This window comes from Neolamprologus brichardi, chromosome 1 (assembly GCF_056152115.1).
Source record: "Neolamprologus brichardi isolate AB-2024 chromosome 1, ASM5615211v1, whole genome shotgun sequence".
In the NCBI taxonomy this organism is placed as follows: Eukaryota; Metazoa; Chordata; class Actinopteri; order Cichliformes; family Cichlidae; genus Neolamprologus; species Neolamprologus brichardi.
Genome location: NC_142104.1, coordinates 37,951,763 through 37,970,120, shown reverse-complemented (window position 1 = coordinate 37,970,120; position 18,358 = coordinate 37,951,763). Strand labels below are relative to the sequence as shown.

The 18,358-nt window shown below is 37.4% G+C and overlaps 1 protein-coding gene across 3 annotated transcripts in view; it reads left to right on the top strand.

The window, feature by feature from the left end:
• Window positions 1-17,457, top strand: part of vezf1b (vascular endothelial zinc finger 1b) — a 34,650-nt gene extending 17,193 nt beyond the window's left edge. Inside the window, exons 3-7 of one of the 3 annotated variants that reach the window (XM_006799286.2) lie at window positions 1,216-1,285; window positions 1,730-1,898; window positions 11,046-11,087; window positions 11,685-11,750; window positions 11,940-17,457. In XM_006799286.2, the coding sequence (XP_006799349.1) occupies window positions 1,216-1,285; window positions 1,730-1,898; window positions 11,046-11,087; window positions 11,685-11,750; window positions 11,940-12,307 (715 nt within the window). In that variant the 3' untranslated portion in view covers window positions 12,308-17,457. The remainder of the gene's footprint in view (window positions 1-1,215; window positions 1,286-1,729; window positions 1,899-11,045; window positions 11,088-11,684; window positions 11,751-11,939) is intronic. The other 2 variants (XM_006799287.2, XM_006799288.2) reach the window with 2 other exon arrangements.
• Window positions 17,458-18,358: the final 901 nt, after the last annotated feature.

Genomic DNA, 18,358 nt, shown 5'->3' with positions numbered 1-18,358 from the left:
ATAGTGTCGAACAACCTTTGTACAGTTAAAGCCAGCAGTTACTACATGACAGAAACGCCAACGTTATCTCTTTTATGCGTTTATACGCAGGTCACGCTGATTACTGAACAAAAACCCAAAGATCAGCTGTTAATCAAATTTATTTCCTCTCTCTCCTCCTTAAACATGTTTTTAATGTTAGTTATAATTCAGAATTGGCAACTGAAACACGTAGGACACATAAGAACATCAGGAAATAAAAACCCGATAAATATAACCTCAGTAAAAGAAGTCAGTGTCAGCGGGGGTTATTACAGCTGTGTATCGGGGTAATAACAGCTCGATTGTTTGCGCGGCGAGCGGGTCTGTCCCACGCTTTGCTGTGAGACTGGGCAGACATCTCCGAAATCATCGAAGCACTTTTGCGAAGAGGCTCCATCTTGACAAACCGACCAGACACATGAAGATTAAACATTCTCGGCTAAAAAAATATTAAAACGGTATTTGCTGACACACAAAAAGGGTTTTTCAAAGTTCAGTTCTGTTAGTTTCCACATGCTGGTTGTTGTGTGCTAAAAACAATGGCCACCAGGCCAAAGCAATGGTTTTGACTCGATCAGCGTTAGCCCCGCCCCCTGTGTTTGATGGGTGAGGTTGACAGATAAAATTATTTCATGGTGAGACCTGAAGGAGTCAACTGTGCCAAAATGAATTAATTAAATACACCGTTAAATAAATATTTAAATGTGGCAATAATTAATTACATGTGTTGTAAATATTTATGTAATTAATTATTAATGATTTTAATTAATTGCCACATTTAATTAATTATTTAATGGTGTATTTAATTAATTCATTATGGCAGTCCTGGCGTTCCATAAGTATCTACCTATTTCTCAATCCTAAATTACATAATATTTCATTGTGTGAGTATTTTACTGATTTTAATTAAATGATAAAACTTCTCAATAAAATTAGGTGATTCGTCCAAGATAGATATTAAGTTTGTGTTACCTTCTTCATAGAAAACCATGCATCTATATTTCTGGCCTCCTGACAAGAAAAATAATGTTTGGAATTGTTTTTGTGATCTGTTTTGTGTTATTTGGGTTTTATATAAAGGGAAATCTAATAGTATAAGGGATTCTTGTGTTAAAACTTAGCCTGGATTTTTCAGTTACTGTAACTACCACATTACCCAGCCTTAAATTGGTATGTATATATCTCACCTTTCAGACCTGATCATCTAAGCTGTCATGTCAAGCACGTCCATTCCTCAGAGAGGCCATTTAAGTGCCAAGTAACGGTAAGAGTTGTGACTGGGTCTCTTGTTTTCATGTTTATTTTAAGTTTACATTTTGGTCATGTGTCTTCATCACAGGCCAATAAAGGGCAGTTTTGTTTAGAGATTAGCTGCCACTCAGAAACTGTTTATTTCCATTTGTATCATGTCTTATGGTTACTTTGTATATTATAATAACTGAGTTCTCTGTGCTTCAAATATGCATTTTCTGAAATGTAATGGCTGGTAGTCCATGGTTTTTGGCAAAACACATTTCTGATCAGTCATGCTGCTCATGAAAGTAACACGAACAATCTTGAGGTTGATCACAGAAAATAGCAACCAATGCAGCACAAGCTGCACTAGTTATCTAGAGTGTCCTTTTTGCAAAGTGTTTTGTTAATGAAGTGAAACTACAATACAAGTTGAAAAAGAAAAATTGATTTCCTGATTTCTCATTTTTCTCAGGCTTGCACGTCTGCTTTTGCTACCAAAGACCGCCTGCGATCTCACATGATCAGACATGAAGGCAAAGTGACCTGCAACATCTGTGGCAAAATGCTAAGTGCCGCCTACATCACAAGTCACCTCAAGACCCATGGGCAAGCTAGCTTCAACAGCCCATGTAACAATAAAGGTAGGCGCATATCTCCTTCCCTTATTTGTTCACTTTTGCATTTGTAATAATATTGCTGCGGTAATGATTACAGATGTGGAGCATTTAGACGGACAACGTGGCTCCAATTGCTCTCAAAATGAAGTCAAAATGACCGTTTTGTGGGGGCTGCCATATTGCACTTTTGGAGCCCAAGTATGAACAGTAGTGACTTGAAGTGGAGTTGCTGCATCACACTCCCACCCACACACCCGCTGGACGTAACCGCGAACAAACCCACCTACACTTTTTATATAGCCCAGCTGCCCCAATTTTGAGGATATCTGCTGATGGGTTTACCACGACTGATGGTTTGTTAAATGAAGGTGAATACAACCACGTTGCTATAATTTAAAAAAGACACAGCTTAACATCTTATAGTTCTACAACATCTGGCATCACTCTGTAGCCCCTATTGTTAATGTGTTAGCTAGATTAGCCTTCAGTGTATGCACTGTGTTAGAGGCTTGTTGCTAGCTAGTTAGTGATGCTACACGCCTATGTTACTTTCATAGACTTGGTTTGAATGATACAGCACTACTTAGATTTTTAAATATTGTCCTTTGAGATTTTAACGTAAGCCTGAGGATGATATAAAAATGAAGATTTAAGCAGTTTTAGATCCATAGCACTCACAGAGCACTCTGCAGTCTGGTAACATGGAAACTTTAAAATAAAATATTAGATATAAAAACACAGCAGTGGAAGTGTAATTTGTTCTTTTCATTTAATACCAGGATCCAGAGTTCACCTTATTACTCACAGACACATTTCACCTGGGGAAAATGAGTGAAGGATACCATCAGGACCAAGCTAGGTGTTGTGGAGCCAGAGGTTTCCAGAAACTTTCTCCCTTTCTTTCATCACTGCTGTCCTATGCCAGATTATCGGTTGTCCAACTAAGAGAGACATTATTTCAGAAACATCAGGAGGAATTATCTTCACTAGCAGCTCCCTCAGAGGGATATCTTCTTCAGATCTCCATCGTAGACCCATCACAGAACATCTTTAAACCCAGCACTTCATAAACAATGGGATGGCGACCTTTGCCTTGTGTAATGTTAGCAGTAGTGCACATCATCCTCAGATAAAGCACAGAGGACCTGGACTTTGACATAACAATGTTGTATTCAGTCCAGTAGAAAGATATTAAAATTTAAAATACATATTATTGTCTCTTGTTACTCTTGTATGAATGGCTCTTAATTAATTTATGATAAATAACACACTATTAGCAAAACACAGTGTGAAAGTTTTTAGTTCAATATACAAGTAAAGACCTTTGACGTTCCAAATCATGTCCTTTTCATGCAGCTGACTACAGTCAGTGTTAAAAGCAGAGGCTGTGCAGGTCTGAGATCAGCAGGTTTCTGCTGAGTTACTGTTTATGCTCCTGTATAGTGAGACCAGTCACCTGGATGTTAGACTTTTATCTTTACCTTTATCAATAAAACGGCTGCAGCTTTCACTGACAGCATCTCATGTGGTACTTTTTAGTCTTAGTACTGTTTTCATCAGTTAATTTTGGAGTTACTACAAAGAGTGAATATATAGGATCATTTGTCTGTTGCCACTTGGGGGTGCTGAGGTCTGAATCTCAGGGTAGCATCTGTAATCACAGAGAAAATAATCATTACAAATAATGAAATGTTTATTTAATTTCAAGCCCATCTGTTCTCTGATTGGATAGTTAAATTTGTGATTGACATGACATTGGCCAATCAGATGAAAGGAAGAAAAACAGGGTCAAAATTCGTACTTGTAACTTGAAACTTGAGTTTCACACGTATTTTTGGGCTCCACACACAAATCTTTTTTACACGCACAAAAATTCTTTTTACACATACAAATCCTGATTTACAAGTACAAAATATTTATGACCACAATTTGAGCCCATAGAGTTTTTGTAACCATGTCTCTTACAGGTGCCATTTGTGGTCCTTATACACACACAGTACGGTAGTATTAGGTTGAAGCAGAGTACGTATTACTCCGCGAGGCTCCTCGGTAGCCGTAATGCTCCGACAATCCATCAAGCAGTGCAGCTTCGTAGCTTACCAAAGTCGTACCAAAACATTTTTTGAAAGGTTTCTGAGCGCTGTGTACCACATAAAATCGGTTCGCGGTCAGTAAGCACAACCAGAATTCATACATATGGCACACTGTCGATTTGTGAGAAAATGAAAGGATTTTAGGCGTCAACGCATTAGCGCAGCTCGTTGATGCCTCCAGCCCTACGCACGGGGTCATCTGCGGTAACTCGTTAACAGAGATTTGCCCGTTAATGCAGCTATGACGTTAACGTCACACTGACAGCACTAAAATAGTAATCTCCAAATTTTTTCTTTTTACCGACCAGCTCCTCTTTGATAGCTGCTGTGTCCATCTTGTCGTTGCCTGCAGGTGAAGCGATGGGGGAGGGGGAGTTGTGTTCAGTGAAGGAGAGAGCCGAGGCAGAGTAACGTTGCGTAGAGACAAAAGTGGACGAAAGAGAGGCAAACTTGCAGTTCCACAAGTATAATTATAACGTAACATAGACTATTTCATATAAACGATATTGTCACATCTCATATCTCGTATAAAAATATATTGATATATTTAAAAACTTGATATATCGCCCAGTCCTAATATCACAGTATAATTTGAAGCAAGTGCGGTAATGATATATATCACGATATATTCTTTTCTTCTGTAGAACGTATTTTACACACTATAAGGCACACTTAAAATCCTTTTTTAAAAATCGACAATGTGCACAGAAATCTGTCTTTAGTACGACTTTGGTAAGCTATGAAGCCGCACCGCTTGATGGATTGTCGGAGCATTACAGCTGCCGTAGTCAGGAGCCTTGCGGAGTAATCTGGGTCCAAAACTCTGTCAGCTTCAGGTCCCAAAGTCAAACAAACACTACGGCACTGATAGTTAACAACTGTCTAAATTGTTTCATCTTTAATAAAATGATCAGCGTTGCTGCTTTACCAGGTGTAACAATTAAGTTTAACATCCAGGCATCCATGAAAACAGAATTTATTAAATTCAACGGAGTTAGAAGTTAACAGGAAGTTAGCTCGCTAGTTTCCACCTAAACATGATATAGCATGTTCTGACTGAGAGATTTCTGAAAAAATTAAAACGTACAGCTCTGCTATCACTTCCAACATAAATGAAGACAGAAAACTAAACAGCAGTGACGTTTGTAGGGTTACTGAAGTTTGACTAACTGGTATACAATGATGTCCTACATGATTGCTAGAAAAACAGCTATGTTAGCATAACATTAGCACAGTGAAGCTGAAGGATGAACGCAAACTTTTTTCTACTCGATAAAAGTTAACGTGAGGGTTTCTGGTGGTCAGGGACAAATGCAATTGCATGGCAGGATGCTATAAACGGACCAAACTTCAGTCAGGAGAACAACTGAGATTATTCATCCACAATACGAGGTTAGTTATTAATATACTGCAACAACATGGGAATAGAGCAGCTGCGAGAGAATTCAGCATTAATGAATTAATGGTATGGAAGTGGAGGAAGCGCAGTTTTTGGCTTTCCCCCATATTCCAAAAGTGCTTTGACTCTTTGACTGTCGCCCGGCATAATTTGCAGATGATGTTGTTTGCAGCCGCTGCAATGCTTTCAACCAAAACAGGCGCAGCTTGATTACACCATCAACATGCGCTATTGCGATAGAGCGGTATAGTCAAAATCTCTACCGTTGGCTAAATTTATATAATTTCTACCGTATACCGTTTATACCGCCCACCCTTAGTAGCCTGTGACAAAAACACATAATTTGTTCCCAGTTCTCCAGTTGAATCTTTGGAAAATGCCAAACATAGAAGTTAAACAGCTAGAAGATACTATTTTTTTCTTTTCTTTTCTTTTTTTTTTAATGAATACACTTTACATAATTACTTACTTAAAAATGCATCATTATAAGATTGTTACCTAACACGAGACCTGAAAGATGCATCTGGCTCTTCAGCTGATCATTCCATCTATCCATCTATTATTCACTGAAGCTTCATCAGAAATGGTCTAATTTGAAGGGTAACTTTAAAAAAACTATTCTTAAGAAAGGGGAAACGGGAAAGGTGGAGGTATGCTAAATTACAAAAGAACTGGACTAATAATTAGTGACATCAGGTCTTATGAAGTGATACACAATTTCAGATTTTTGGTTTAATTTGTCATCAGTATGTAGAGTGGAGGTCAGGAGTGATAGTCTAATGCAATCTGTACCACAAGGTGGAGGCACTGTTATGGTTTGCAGCTCCATTTCAGCCATTGGTATTGGGGATCTTATCAAAATGAAGAGAATTATAAATGTTGAAAAGTACTGAGCGATTTCAATCCACCGTGCATTACCATCTAAAAACTTATTTGATTGGAAATGGCTTCTCTTATTCTTCAACAATGATGCCAAAATAGACTGCCAGTCCTTTTGGCATCATTGCTTAAGCATACTTCAATTGAAAAACAGACACAGTTATGGATTGACCTCCCCAGAGCCTGGACCTCAACTTTAATTTGACTGTGGTATCATCTTGACAGAGAAAAGAACAAAAGGCAGCCAGCGGCCAACAATATTCCTGAAGACTACTACTAATTTAAAGAAAGCTTGCCTAAGAGAGGTCAGGCTGTGTTAAACTGTAAAGGTAGCAATATTGACTTGTATATTGACTTTCAAGCCTGTTAAAATTGTAAAAACTCAATTTTCCCCTTATATACTGTATTTCCATTTATTTTCTTGCATTAAAAAATGACTACACCCATTTCCAGATTTCCTGGAAAGTCATAAAGAAATGAAAGCTGGCTCAAGACATTTGCACTGTACTGTATACTTGAAATAGTCTTTAATGATTTTTTTGTTTTCTTGTGAGATAATGGACTCCACAGAACTGTACAATATCATGTTATAATTATATTTTCTTACTGTGGTTGTGCAGGTTTAAGTGCTGGTGGAATTTGAGATCATCTTTTTGTTTGTTTGTTTGTTTGTTTGTTTGTTTACATATTTCTTATAAGTAATCCCTAACTACTAAACTGCAAACATCACATGAAAGGGAAAATGTTGGAAGTTGGTCTGTTTAGGTGATGTCTACAAAGCGTGTGGATTATAGAGAAAAGCTTTCAGAGGAAAACCTGGTCTTATTAGGGGAAATAGCATATCTCTAACTTAGATGGTAGGTTTCATTTCTAGATATTTATAGTATTTATTAAAGCTTCCAAAATGTGACCACCCAGATTTCCAAAATCCTATCCCAAAGACTGTCTGCTCGTACACCAACGAAGTGTCTCAAAGAAACCTGCTTCCAGGAGAAAAAAATGTTAGTGTAAATGTATCAACACCAATTGAGAAATGTTACATAATGGGAAAGTTTTTAGGATAAAAATTTGACCTTGTATTTTCACATTTTTACTTTTACGATGTTTTCACTTGTGTTTTAAATTTACAGTTACCTAAAAGTAAAAATAATTTTTTTTTTTTGTGGTAAACATGTTGCAAAACCCGCTGAACGAGCAGTTTATTACAAAGCAGAGGACCAAGATGTCTCATTCTCAGCTGTCCTCTGTCCACCACATGGATTTGTAGCCACAAAGCACCTGTGATTCATGAGCAAATCACTGCAGACACAAAATCCCTCATTCTTTCAACCAGCAAAAATGAAGTTGAAAGAGAATTTTGTATATCTGCAACTGCTAACGAGTTATCCAGCATAAATGCAGTGACCAGTATGCTTCTGTGACATTAGTATTTGCTCAGATATTTGACAAGCGTTCAGTCCACATGCCAGCAGTGTCTTCTCACTTAGTTTCTACCAGCGTTGTCAGATAAAGAGGACTGTTAGTTAATTCAATTGTATTTATATAGGGCCAAATCAGCCTCAAGCGCTTTATATTGTAAGGTAAAGACGCTTAATGGACCCAGCAATTAAATTACCTCTTTGAGTGAACATTTGTCAACAGTGGGAAGGAAAGGGCAGAAACCTCCATGACCAGTTGGGTGTGATGGGAGGAAAACAACATAAAGACACACTGTGGAAGAGAGACCGATATTATTGATAACTACTGATTTAATGCAGAATGCTGAGTGAAAAAGGTGAGTGAAGAAGAAATGGTACTGGTCTCCAGCACCATTGGCTATTGCAGCATAACTAAGGGAGGATTTAGGGTCTCCTGATCTAGACCTAATTATATGCTTTAGCAAAAGGTAATGTTTGAAGCCAAATCTTAAAAGTAGAGACTGTGTCTGTCTCCCAAATCCAAATTAAACTGGTTCCACAGAAGAGGAGCCTGAAAGGTGAAGGCTCTGACTTCCATTGTACTTTTAAATACTTACTGATCCATTTAGAAACTGTGGCTGTTACCATGTTGTACAGTCAAAACAAGGGCATGTCTGAAATAATGTTTTTTGTAAATAATGAATATATATATATATATTAATAATTTGTTTTTCACTTCATACTGTCCAGTAATGGTGGAACATGGTTTGATTTCCAGAGACGGGATATAAAAAGGGCAAGAAAGGTATGGCGTTATTTTTGTGCCACTGTTCTGAGCGCACGTAAAAAAAATTTGAGCGCACGTAAAAAAGGTTTGCAGGTGCAAGTGTTGCATTTTGAGGAGAAATTTACTTTTAGCGAAGAAAAGCTGAATTTGAATGAACAAAATTCATTGCTGCGTGCAAAAACTGTATTTCAGTGTTTGCTATTATACACACACACACACACACCAGCAGCCCCTCTCGCTCAGTTTTTGCATTTGCGCTCGCTCGCAATGTGTTGCTCGCGCTCTCAACATTTCTGCCCGTGTGCGCTCAACTCTTTCTCTATATTTGTGCCACAAAACCAGCCAATCACAGACTTGGATGCAAAAAAAATCTGATTGGCTGTTCTGGTCTCCAATCAGCTCGAAATGAAGAAATGCAATATCCCCGAATCCATTTAGTCCAAAACTCAAACGAGGCAGTGGCGGAGGAACACAGAGTGACGGAGTTTGAAAATTACTCTGTCTGGGTCACAAAATAAACTTTTAAGATATTTTCATGCGAGAATGGTGCTGTGTAAACTTCTAATATCTGCTCGATTTATGAAGACATCACATATTTGCATAACTGCTCTGACGTTTTCGGAGATGCCTGTTACCCACCAGCTGACCGCATAGCTGGACTGGTCATTGGGCATACCGGACATTTGCGCGGTGGGCCGATGATGTTTTTTCATTTTTATGTTTGTTTTTGTAACAGTATAAACAATGAAAGGTGGTGGATTAGCCAATTGGTCATGATCAACTCTGGGCTGGACCAATTACAATACATCCGTATTGAAAGGAAAAGGAACGCGATTCGTCCCGTACTTTAGCTACAATGAAAAAAAGACACAAAGCTGGAGTTATTCTGTCTTTACGTTGCACAGCTGCCTCTTCTCCCCTCATTCTTCCTCCCTCTTCTGTTGCTACTTATCAATGATCAGTTGATCGTCTCTCTTGTTTGTTTATCGCCCACTTTGCGCCAGAAACGAAACCAGCGGATGTTGCGCTAAACAACAACAGCAGCACGTTCAAGCTTGATCAGCTTAAAATTAATTTCTAGTATCAGCTGATGTTTGCTGGAGCCACAGCTGTAAAAGCTGCTGCTCATGATATCGGTTTGGAAACATGAAGGTGATATAAATCATACATATATACCAACAACACAGTGTACGTCACTGTCACAACAGCGTTTGTTTTAGTTCAAAGGCTTTATGGTTTTTCCTATAATACCTGGTGGTGTAGTCGGTGATTTTTTGTCAGTTCAGCTTTATATATTATGTTTAACCCGAGTGACCACCCGGTCAGCTGGTGGGTAACAGGCATCTCCGAAAACGTCAGAGCAGTTATGCAAATATGTGATGTCTTGATGAATCGAGCAGATATTAGAAGTTTACACAGCACCATTCTCACATGAAAATATCTTAAAAGTTTATTTTGTGACCCAGACAGAGTAATGTTTCAAACTCCGCCACTCTGTGTTCCTCCGCCACTGCCTCGTTTGAGTTTTGGACCAAATGGATTCTGGGATATTGCATTTCGTCATTCCGAGCTGATTGGAGACCAGAACAGCCAATCAGATTTTTTTTTTTTTTGTATCCAAGTCTGTGATTGGCTGGTTTTGTGGCACAAATATAACGGTGTAGAGAAAGAGTTGAGCGCGCACGGGCAGAAATGTTGAGAGCGCGAGCAACTCATTGCAAACAAGCGTAAATGCAAAAACTAAGCGAGAGGGGCTGCTATTGTGTGTGTGTGTGTGTGTGTGTGGATAATAGCAAACACGGAAATACATTTTTGGCACGCAGCAATGAATTTTGTTCACTTAAAATCAGCTTTTCTTCAAAATAAATTTCTCCTCAAAATACAACACTTGCACCTGCAAACCTTTTTTTACGTGCACTCAGAATAGTGGCACAAAAATAACGCCATAGAAAGGAACTTAAAGCTTAAGTGTGGAAAATCTTTCTTTACTTCTACTTTCTATGGACAGATTAAAGGTGTACAAGCATGCACCATGTGTGTATTGTAGTAACAAAATTCAGTGTAGGTTTAAAGTAACTGAGTCAAATGAGAGAGAAGCCATGATTTAAATGTCAACCTACACATTTGTCAATATTTTTGTTTTGTAACTGTAAATTTAAAACACAAGTGTGGAAAAAAAATTGCAAGTAAATATAAATGTTTTGTACATGTTTCCAAATTTTATTCTAGAAGCACTGACATTCTTGCAACATATTTAACTTGATACCCATGAGTCATACTGTCAGAATCCTCGAAGCACAGGCCAAGATGGAGGAATGTTAGCCTCTTTAGCCCTAGCTAATCAATCACCCAAAGACCCAGACATTTATAATTTATTTGAAAATCATATATTTGGCCTTGCTTACCCTAATAGAAAAAAAACACACACACAAAGTTTAATTTGAGAGACTGACATTTTGGTTTTATTTTATACTAGAAAGGCTAAAACCCTGGTCGAGGTGTTGTACCCCATTCCCACCTACACACAACTTGACTAATTGATCAAGTTGACTCCAAGAATAATGGCAGTGCTCCCCTTGTTTATGTAACCCAATATGTGTCTGTATTTCTGAATAGGCATAAGTGACTGGCAGTGGAACCACTCAGGGCCACGAAAAGGTAATCCCGTAGCAGAAATAGCAGAAATCCCTAATTATTTAAGCATAACCTCTGCAAAGCATTAGTGGCCATTTTTAATTCATGTTGTACCATGTCACCTAAGTACAAAGAGATTTTTTTCTTGAAGCACTGGTACAGTTGAGGCTATTCTCATGTGTAGATAATAGATATTTTGCTAATGTAAGGTTAAATTTCATGAAGCAGGATCAGTAGATCAATTAAATTAACCACAAAAAGGACCATAGCACTCGGGGTAGATGTGCACTCCTTTACATTTCATCACAGGCCATCTGCTATTACCGAGCTGTCATTTCTGTCTGGACTTTGAAATTTAGATTTTCTTTTTGAGAACGGATCACAAATGACCCAGCAATGTGCCAATTATCTGTGCGCAAGAGTGAAACTAGTCAGTGATCCTAAGCTTACCTAGGCCTGCTAATCACTGGTCTAAGACCTACACTGCAGTGTGTGTCCAACCTTAGGAATATGCAGAACTTAAGATGTCCTTAATATGTTTCTGTTTAAATTTTTTAATTATACCATTAACAATAATTAACTGGTAGTCTATTGATCCTGCTTTTTGAATTTACCCCTCAGGTGAGTTGACGGTAGGAGAGATTTTAAATAACTCCTTCCAAGTCCTAATTGACAACTCTCATAAAGGTAGGTTTCTTCAAATATATTACCACAGTTGACACTATGTGATAATGATGTATTGATATTTTCAGTCACCCACAGCCGAGGAGCTGAGAGGGCTGTTGTCTCCTTGTTTTGAAAGGGTAACATGTATCTATAAGGCTGACCAGCCCTAAATGTGTTTTTGTTTGTTTGTTTTTTTCTTTTCTAATACAGATGCCAACAACTTACACAACAGCTCTGCGGCTACGACACCTGTCACCAACTCTGCAGCCAACACCTCTGCTATGAACCGCAGTGTCAATTCCAGCAATGCTGTTACCATCACAGCTCAGATTAATACTGCCACCAGCACCGTTAACATTACATCGCCAGTTAACCTGCAGCACCCTGTCACCATCACTGGCCCTGTGAACCTGACCTCTGTTGGAATCCCTACAACAGCACACATGAATATTGCCCACCCGGTAGCTATCACCACTCCTATGCCCATGAATATAACTGGGCCACTCAATATTGCTATGAGGCCCATGGAATCTATGCCTTTTCTTTCCCAGGTTCTGCCATCCTCCCCTCCTTGGTAGAACGTTTGTTCCTCATGTAACAGTTAGTGATGTTTTAACTGCCTAATAACGGACAAAGCCATTAGATATTAGTAAAATCTCCCTCTAAATGAGTTGATAGTGTACTGGGCATAAAAAGGTGAACTAATGTGTCACGTAGATGGTAACCAATGATTGTTACTTACAGAGGTCAGCATTATTACAACATTATGTGGTAATTATGAATTTTATTTTTAGTTAATACAGAAAATACATATTTTTGTAACTTAGCAATGGTCAGAAATTAATTAATCAGAGTACTAGCATGTACATAAATTGTTCTTTTATAGAATATATATGCATTTTGTTTTATGCATTTTACCTTAGGACATTAGTAGAAATGTTTTAATAGGGGAAGACTTTGTTGATTGTGAGTTGTTTTGTTTTTTTTGTTTTTTTAGGCTTTTTTGCCTAATTCAGTGAACCTGAAAAACCACAGTCCTACATCATATTGATGCAAAATCTGTAAATCCAATAATATGTCCAATAATATTGATAAATAGTTGTCAAACCTATTAGTTGGATCCCTGAAGGCAGAGCCAGTCTTACATGTCCATGTTTTAAAGAGCTGTCATTGCTTGCTTTCAACGTCACGAATGAGCTCTCATGCTCAGGTAATTCCAATTTGTTACATCGTCATCATTTAACCAGATAACATGTGATTTCATAGTTTGGGAGAAGTGGAAATAGGTTTAAGCCAAAGAATTTTATAAATGTAATTTTGCCCATGAATGATATTTTCAAAAAGAAGGGGGGAAATCTTTTAACCAGTATGGGGATTTTTTTTTTCATCTGAAAACCAGAGAGAATAAATTGTTGCCTTTAAAGAGACGAACACAGTAGATGCTAACGTGTCCTGGTCATCACACGATTACGCTCAAATGTTTCCAGGACCCAATATATTGCTCAAATATGAATTCTACTTTTTGTACCATTTTGTGTTTGATAATGGTAATATTGATGTATTAGTCAATTGTATTACTCACAGTTGATCATGTGAACAGTTTTAATTACACCAATAGACTCGAACCAAAAAGTAGGTTCTTTCACTTAAACATGGTTTTAAATTATTGGGCAGTTATTACACTTCCAGCTGTTCCATGTTAAACTACTTTGTATTTGCATTTTACCCTTTTACAAATATGTATAATTTTACTGTAATGGTTGACATTGAGCAAACTCAGTGCAGGAGTCTTTACCGTAAACGCAATATACTGTAGGGAGACAAACCATTTAAGATCATTATTGTCAAGTTATTTGACAAGACACTGTTGATCTTATCAGAGTGAGAAGTAAGAATTATATTGTGCAACTGGACATCTTAAAATATGGATAATGTGTGATGCTATACTGATATTTAGGAAATGTCTTAATATTTGTGTTGCTTCTTCTTAAGGAAATGTTTTTTTTGTCCTTTTTAGCTGATTTTTATTTTAGTGGACTTCTCAGTATTTTATATTTGATATGTTTTAAAGTTAAAACAAGATATGTTTATTTAGAGTATGTTTTGATAAATTTTGCGCCCCTCCCCAGCAGAATTTCTACAGTTAAAGTTGCTGGAAGCACAATCATTCCTTACTGCTGGAGACAAGTTTATGTGGAACTAAGTTTGGGGGGGTTGTATTATTTTGTATTTGAACGTGACAGGTGAAAGTATTGCTTCCTGAAAAATGTCACTTAGGCTTTGCCTGTTAAAATCCTGGTATTATCAAAAGTCAAACATTAAATTTAGCTTTTTTTAAGACTTTTTAAACGTGAAAGCCAAAAGAGAAGACATTAAATTTAAGTGGCGCAGTCCCAAAGTTTCTGTGGTGTGTTCAGTTGGTTAGATTTTTAATTTAGCAGATAGTGGATCCCATCACTGTCCATCATTTGTGTCAACATGTCAGACATTTTACACTGACCTTTTTTTCTTTTTCTTTTTTTTTCTTTCAAACCAATAATGTAAAACACTATTTTATTGCCTTTACCCACGGTAGATAAAGCCTTTCTATTAACTACATGTTATTGGTGCAAAACCTTCATCAACACTGATGTGGCCGTCCAGCCTGGAGAGAAAGGAGAATAAGGAGTCTTATACATAAGCCTGGTGTCACTTTATTTTTATTATGAGAAAAATCCCACTAAAAAGGAAAACATGTTTTATTTGCTGCAGTTTTTATATAGCCGCAAATGTCCAAAAACATTTGGACGCACTCACAATTTTTTAAGTTTTGCCCTTTGTACACCATCTCACTGGATTTTAAGACAAATAATTAGGATGTGATTAAAATGCAAACTTTCAATTTTAATTTAAGAGGTTTTACATAAATTCTGTATTAACTATTATGAATTACAGCAGCTTTTTTACAGGCCCCAATTAGACAGCTGACAAACAGTTTCATGGCGAAGTGACACCTTTTCTTTTATTATTTTTAGCTGGTAAATTATCTGGACATCATTACAAATGTTGAATTTGCATGTGGTAGTTATTAACCTCAATGTGAGTGGGAGTCAAACCATTGGTTACACTCAAGAAAAAGAAGACCAGGTTAGAAAACATTTTGGATTTGTCTTGGACAAATAAAACCAATGTTATCATTTACCAGAATAGTAGGAAGAGATCTGAAGCGTACTACATAATTTGTCAAACAAAGCCTTGGCACAGGCATGTACGGCTTCCACAAATGTTTATTGATGACGTGGCTTCTGATAGGATTAGTAGGATGAATTCTGAAGTGTACAACTATACTTTGTTTCTATTAATGGCAAATAGATAATGTTGAGAGGTAGACTGCAAAACCAGCCCAAGAGAAAAAGAAGTGAGACATGTTCATTGGCCAAACCAGTCACCTGGTGTCAATTCATATTTTCAGTTAGTAAAGACAAAACTGGAGACCTAGGCAGATGTCCACATCTTGGTGATGTCCATGGGTTGAAGACTTCCAGCAGTCATTGACTGCAAAAGATAATCATTTTTATTACCGTTGCTAAACATTAGTAAACAGATAAAGCAATACGTTTGCTAAACTACTGACTTAAGGCAGAAAATGTGCATCTTAATCACATCTTTGTTATTTTTTTTTTTAATTTAATTATATCGGTTTTTAATTTTTTGGTTTCAAAATTAAAATTGCCAGTGTGGTGCTTTAAGCACAACATACTAAAAATGTTATTCAAATGCTTGTGGATTTAACTATACATTATCCCTCCAATACTGAATACTGAGTGTTGTCTGTCATCTAAGATTACCAAAATAAGAAAATGGTCATAGTACAAAGTTATCTACATGTTGTCCACTCCAAATGGTGCTACTAATTAGAGATTGAACATGAAGCCATTAATTACTTCTAGGATAATCCCCAGTGCAATAGTATAGTAGGACATTAGGTCTTGCTTGTATTTCCATTAGCTGTGGCACAGTGTTAGTAATATCAAACTATAGCAGCACAGATCAAACCTGTCAGCAGAGAAATGTTCTTGATGTTTGTAATTTGTTTAGGAAAGTTATCTGTTGCTAGAAAGAGAGAAATAAACTACAGCCTTATTCTGTGTAAAAGCAGAGTTTTCTCTGTAGGTTTCATATGCTTCCTTATTTTATTTATTTTATTGTTGTTGTTATTGTTTTCTTGTCACTCTAGCAACCTAGATAATTGGGATAATTAATAAAGAACATTTGCCTAGGTGTAACTAAAAGATCAAGATGCTAAAGGATGGGTGTTGTGTTACTGATGTTATTACTTAGTGGTTTTGACAATTTGCAACCATGTGCATGCAGCATCCACTAAGTTGCCCTTAGAAGTTACAGGCTCATGACTCTAAATGTTTACATACCTTTTCCTGCTGTTTCAGCCATTTCATTTTCATTTGTGCCCCCTTCAGTTAAGACTTGTGAGCTTGCACATATTCTGCTGCTCTCTTGAGCAGGAATAGGTTTACAGAGCACATTACATCTGGAGATGTCTGCTTGATTGTTTGAAAGGGTGAACATGTTTCCTGGCTGTGAGTGTCTTGAGCAACATGAATATACAGTTTTTTGATACTTGGATTTTGTAGTTTTTCACCCTTTTACAGTGTAGGAACTCCGTAGCACCTGCAGTAAATGGTAAGATATAGGGACTACAGGACAATGGTACATAGAGCGGCATTCCAGTTTGGTGTAACTGGACAATGACTGTCAGTCCCACTTCACCTGGCTCATCTGTATGTTGGCAACTCAGTTGTTTAGCTCATTAATTTCATTTTATGTATGCTAACAGTCCACAAGGGAAGGTGCTTTTAATTTTGAATGGCATTATTTGTTGAAAATATATTTCCTGGTTCTTTTGTTTGTTTGTTTGTTTGTTTTATGTTGCCTGTGGATGATGAGTTGATTAGAAGGTAATTAGAAGGGTGAAGACTTTTTATAAAAACAAAAACACTAAAAAAAAATACAGGATGAAAGCTTAGTATGTGGTGTCATTTGTCCTTCTTTAGTGGCTGGTTAACAAGTGTGCCTAAAATACTTTACAAGACTTTTCTCACACATTGATACTTCCTCTTCTAGTTAAGCTGTGCAAGAGAATAGCCTTGTGAAGGAATCCTTCATTAGTTCAAACGGCCTAGGGTCCTGCATGGCCAGTTTTTGGCTTTGTTCTTTAAAGCTAACAATAATGAACTTAATGTTTTCTACTTAAGGACTAATCTTGAAACACAAAGTGATTGATCTTTAAAAGCGCATGCTCCTGTTAACGTATCATTGACATTTCTCTGTGTGGTTTCACTTTGTAATCCAGCCTAATATGAAAAACAATTTGTTTGGCCAAATAATTATTTGAGTTTCATTTTGCTTTTTGTTTTGTTTTTTGGTGAAGTTTGTAATTTGGCAGATGTGAAGGCAAATGAATGTATATCTTTGTATAAACCATTTAGTTCAGAAGACATGTTAGTTATGACACACAAGGAAAAAAAACTTTTATAAATCCTTTTTGTATTAGAACATTAACAGTGGTAATTTTTGTATATATGAAGATTAGGCTTTCTGATTAGCAGAAAGGTAAAACATTCCTACATTTTTTTAAATGTATGTCCATTGAGAATAATTATGTAAACATATTTCCAATGTTTTATGTGCCTTTTATTTTAATTTGTTTAAATAAAAGAAAAGAATCAAACTTGTTTGTGGACCGTCTCATACAGAGGAATTTCAGTACTCATTCAAGATAAATTTCTGGAGTGATGCAGATCATCTAGATGCAAGAAGTTGTAGTGACTAATAATTTTTGTTGCTTTTACTAGATTTAGTTGAGATTTCTGAAAGGTTATCTTTGAAAATGAATAGATGGAGTCGCTGATCTTTTGCAGTGCGCTAATCCTAACCCACCAGACAGGTGTCTGCACTCATAATTTTGCCAACATGAAACTGTTCAGTAAATCTTCTTGGCATCGTTGTTATTCTTCACACAAACCTTTCTGTGATGTGAGGATTGTCAGCCTAACTACAGCTCACACTTTATGTTATCTGCACTCAGATTGGATGTTAGTCCGCGCATGCTACACTGTCACTTTGGCAGTCCAGCCAGATGAACCTGTGACACGCCTGCATTCTGAGCATATTTCAGATCAACACTTCCTGTTTCATGTTTAACACATCAGACTCTGCAGCTGTCAATGTCAACATCCAGAGCCTTCAGGAACTCATGGCAAACCTTATTCACCACAGGGCCTCTGCCACCAAGAAGTTGTTCAATTGCCTCATTGGCCTCACCCCCCTGTGACGGACGAGTCATCCCCCTCTGCTTCCTCTATAGAAGATATGTCATTGGGATAAGGAGGTCCTCCAAGTATTCCTTCCAACACCTGACAATATCCTCAGTTAAGGTCAGCAGCGCCCCACTGTACACAGTGCAGGCTTTCCTCTCCTGAGTTGCCTGACTGCTTGCCACATACTCTTTGAGGAAGTCCAAAAGTCTTTTTCCATGGCCTATTAGAACTCCCCCCAATCCACGTTTTTGTTTCTGCCACTCCCAGAGCCGCGTTCTACTTGGCCTGTCAGTACCTATCATCTGCCTCCTA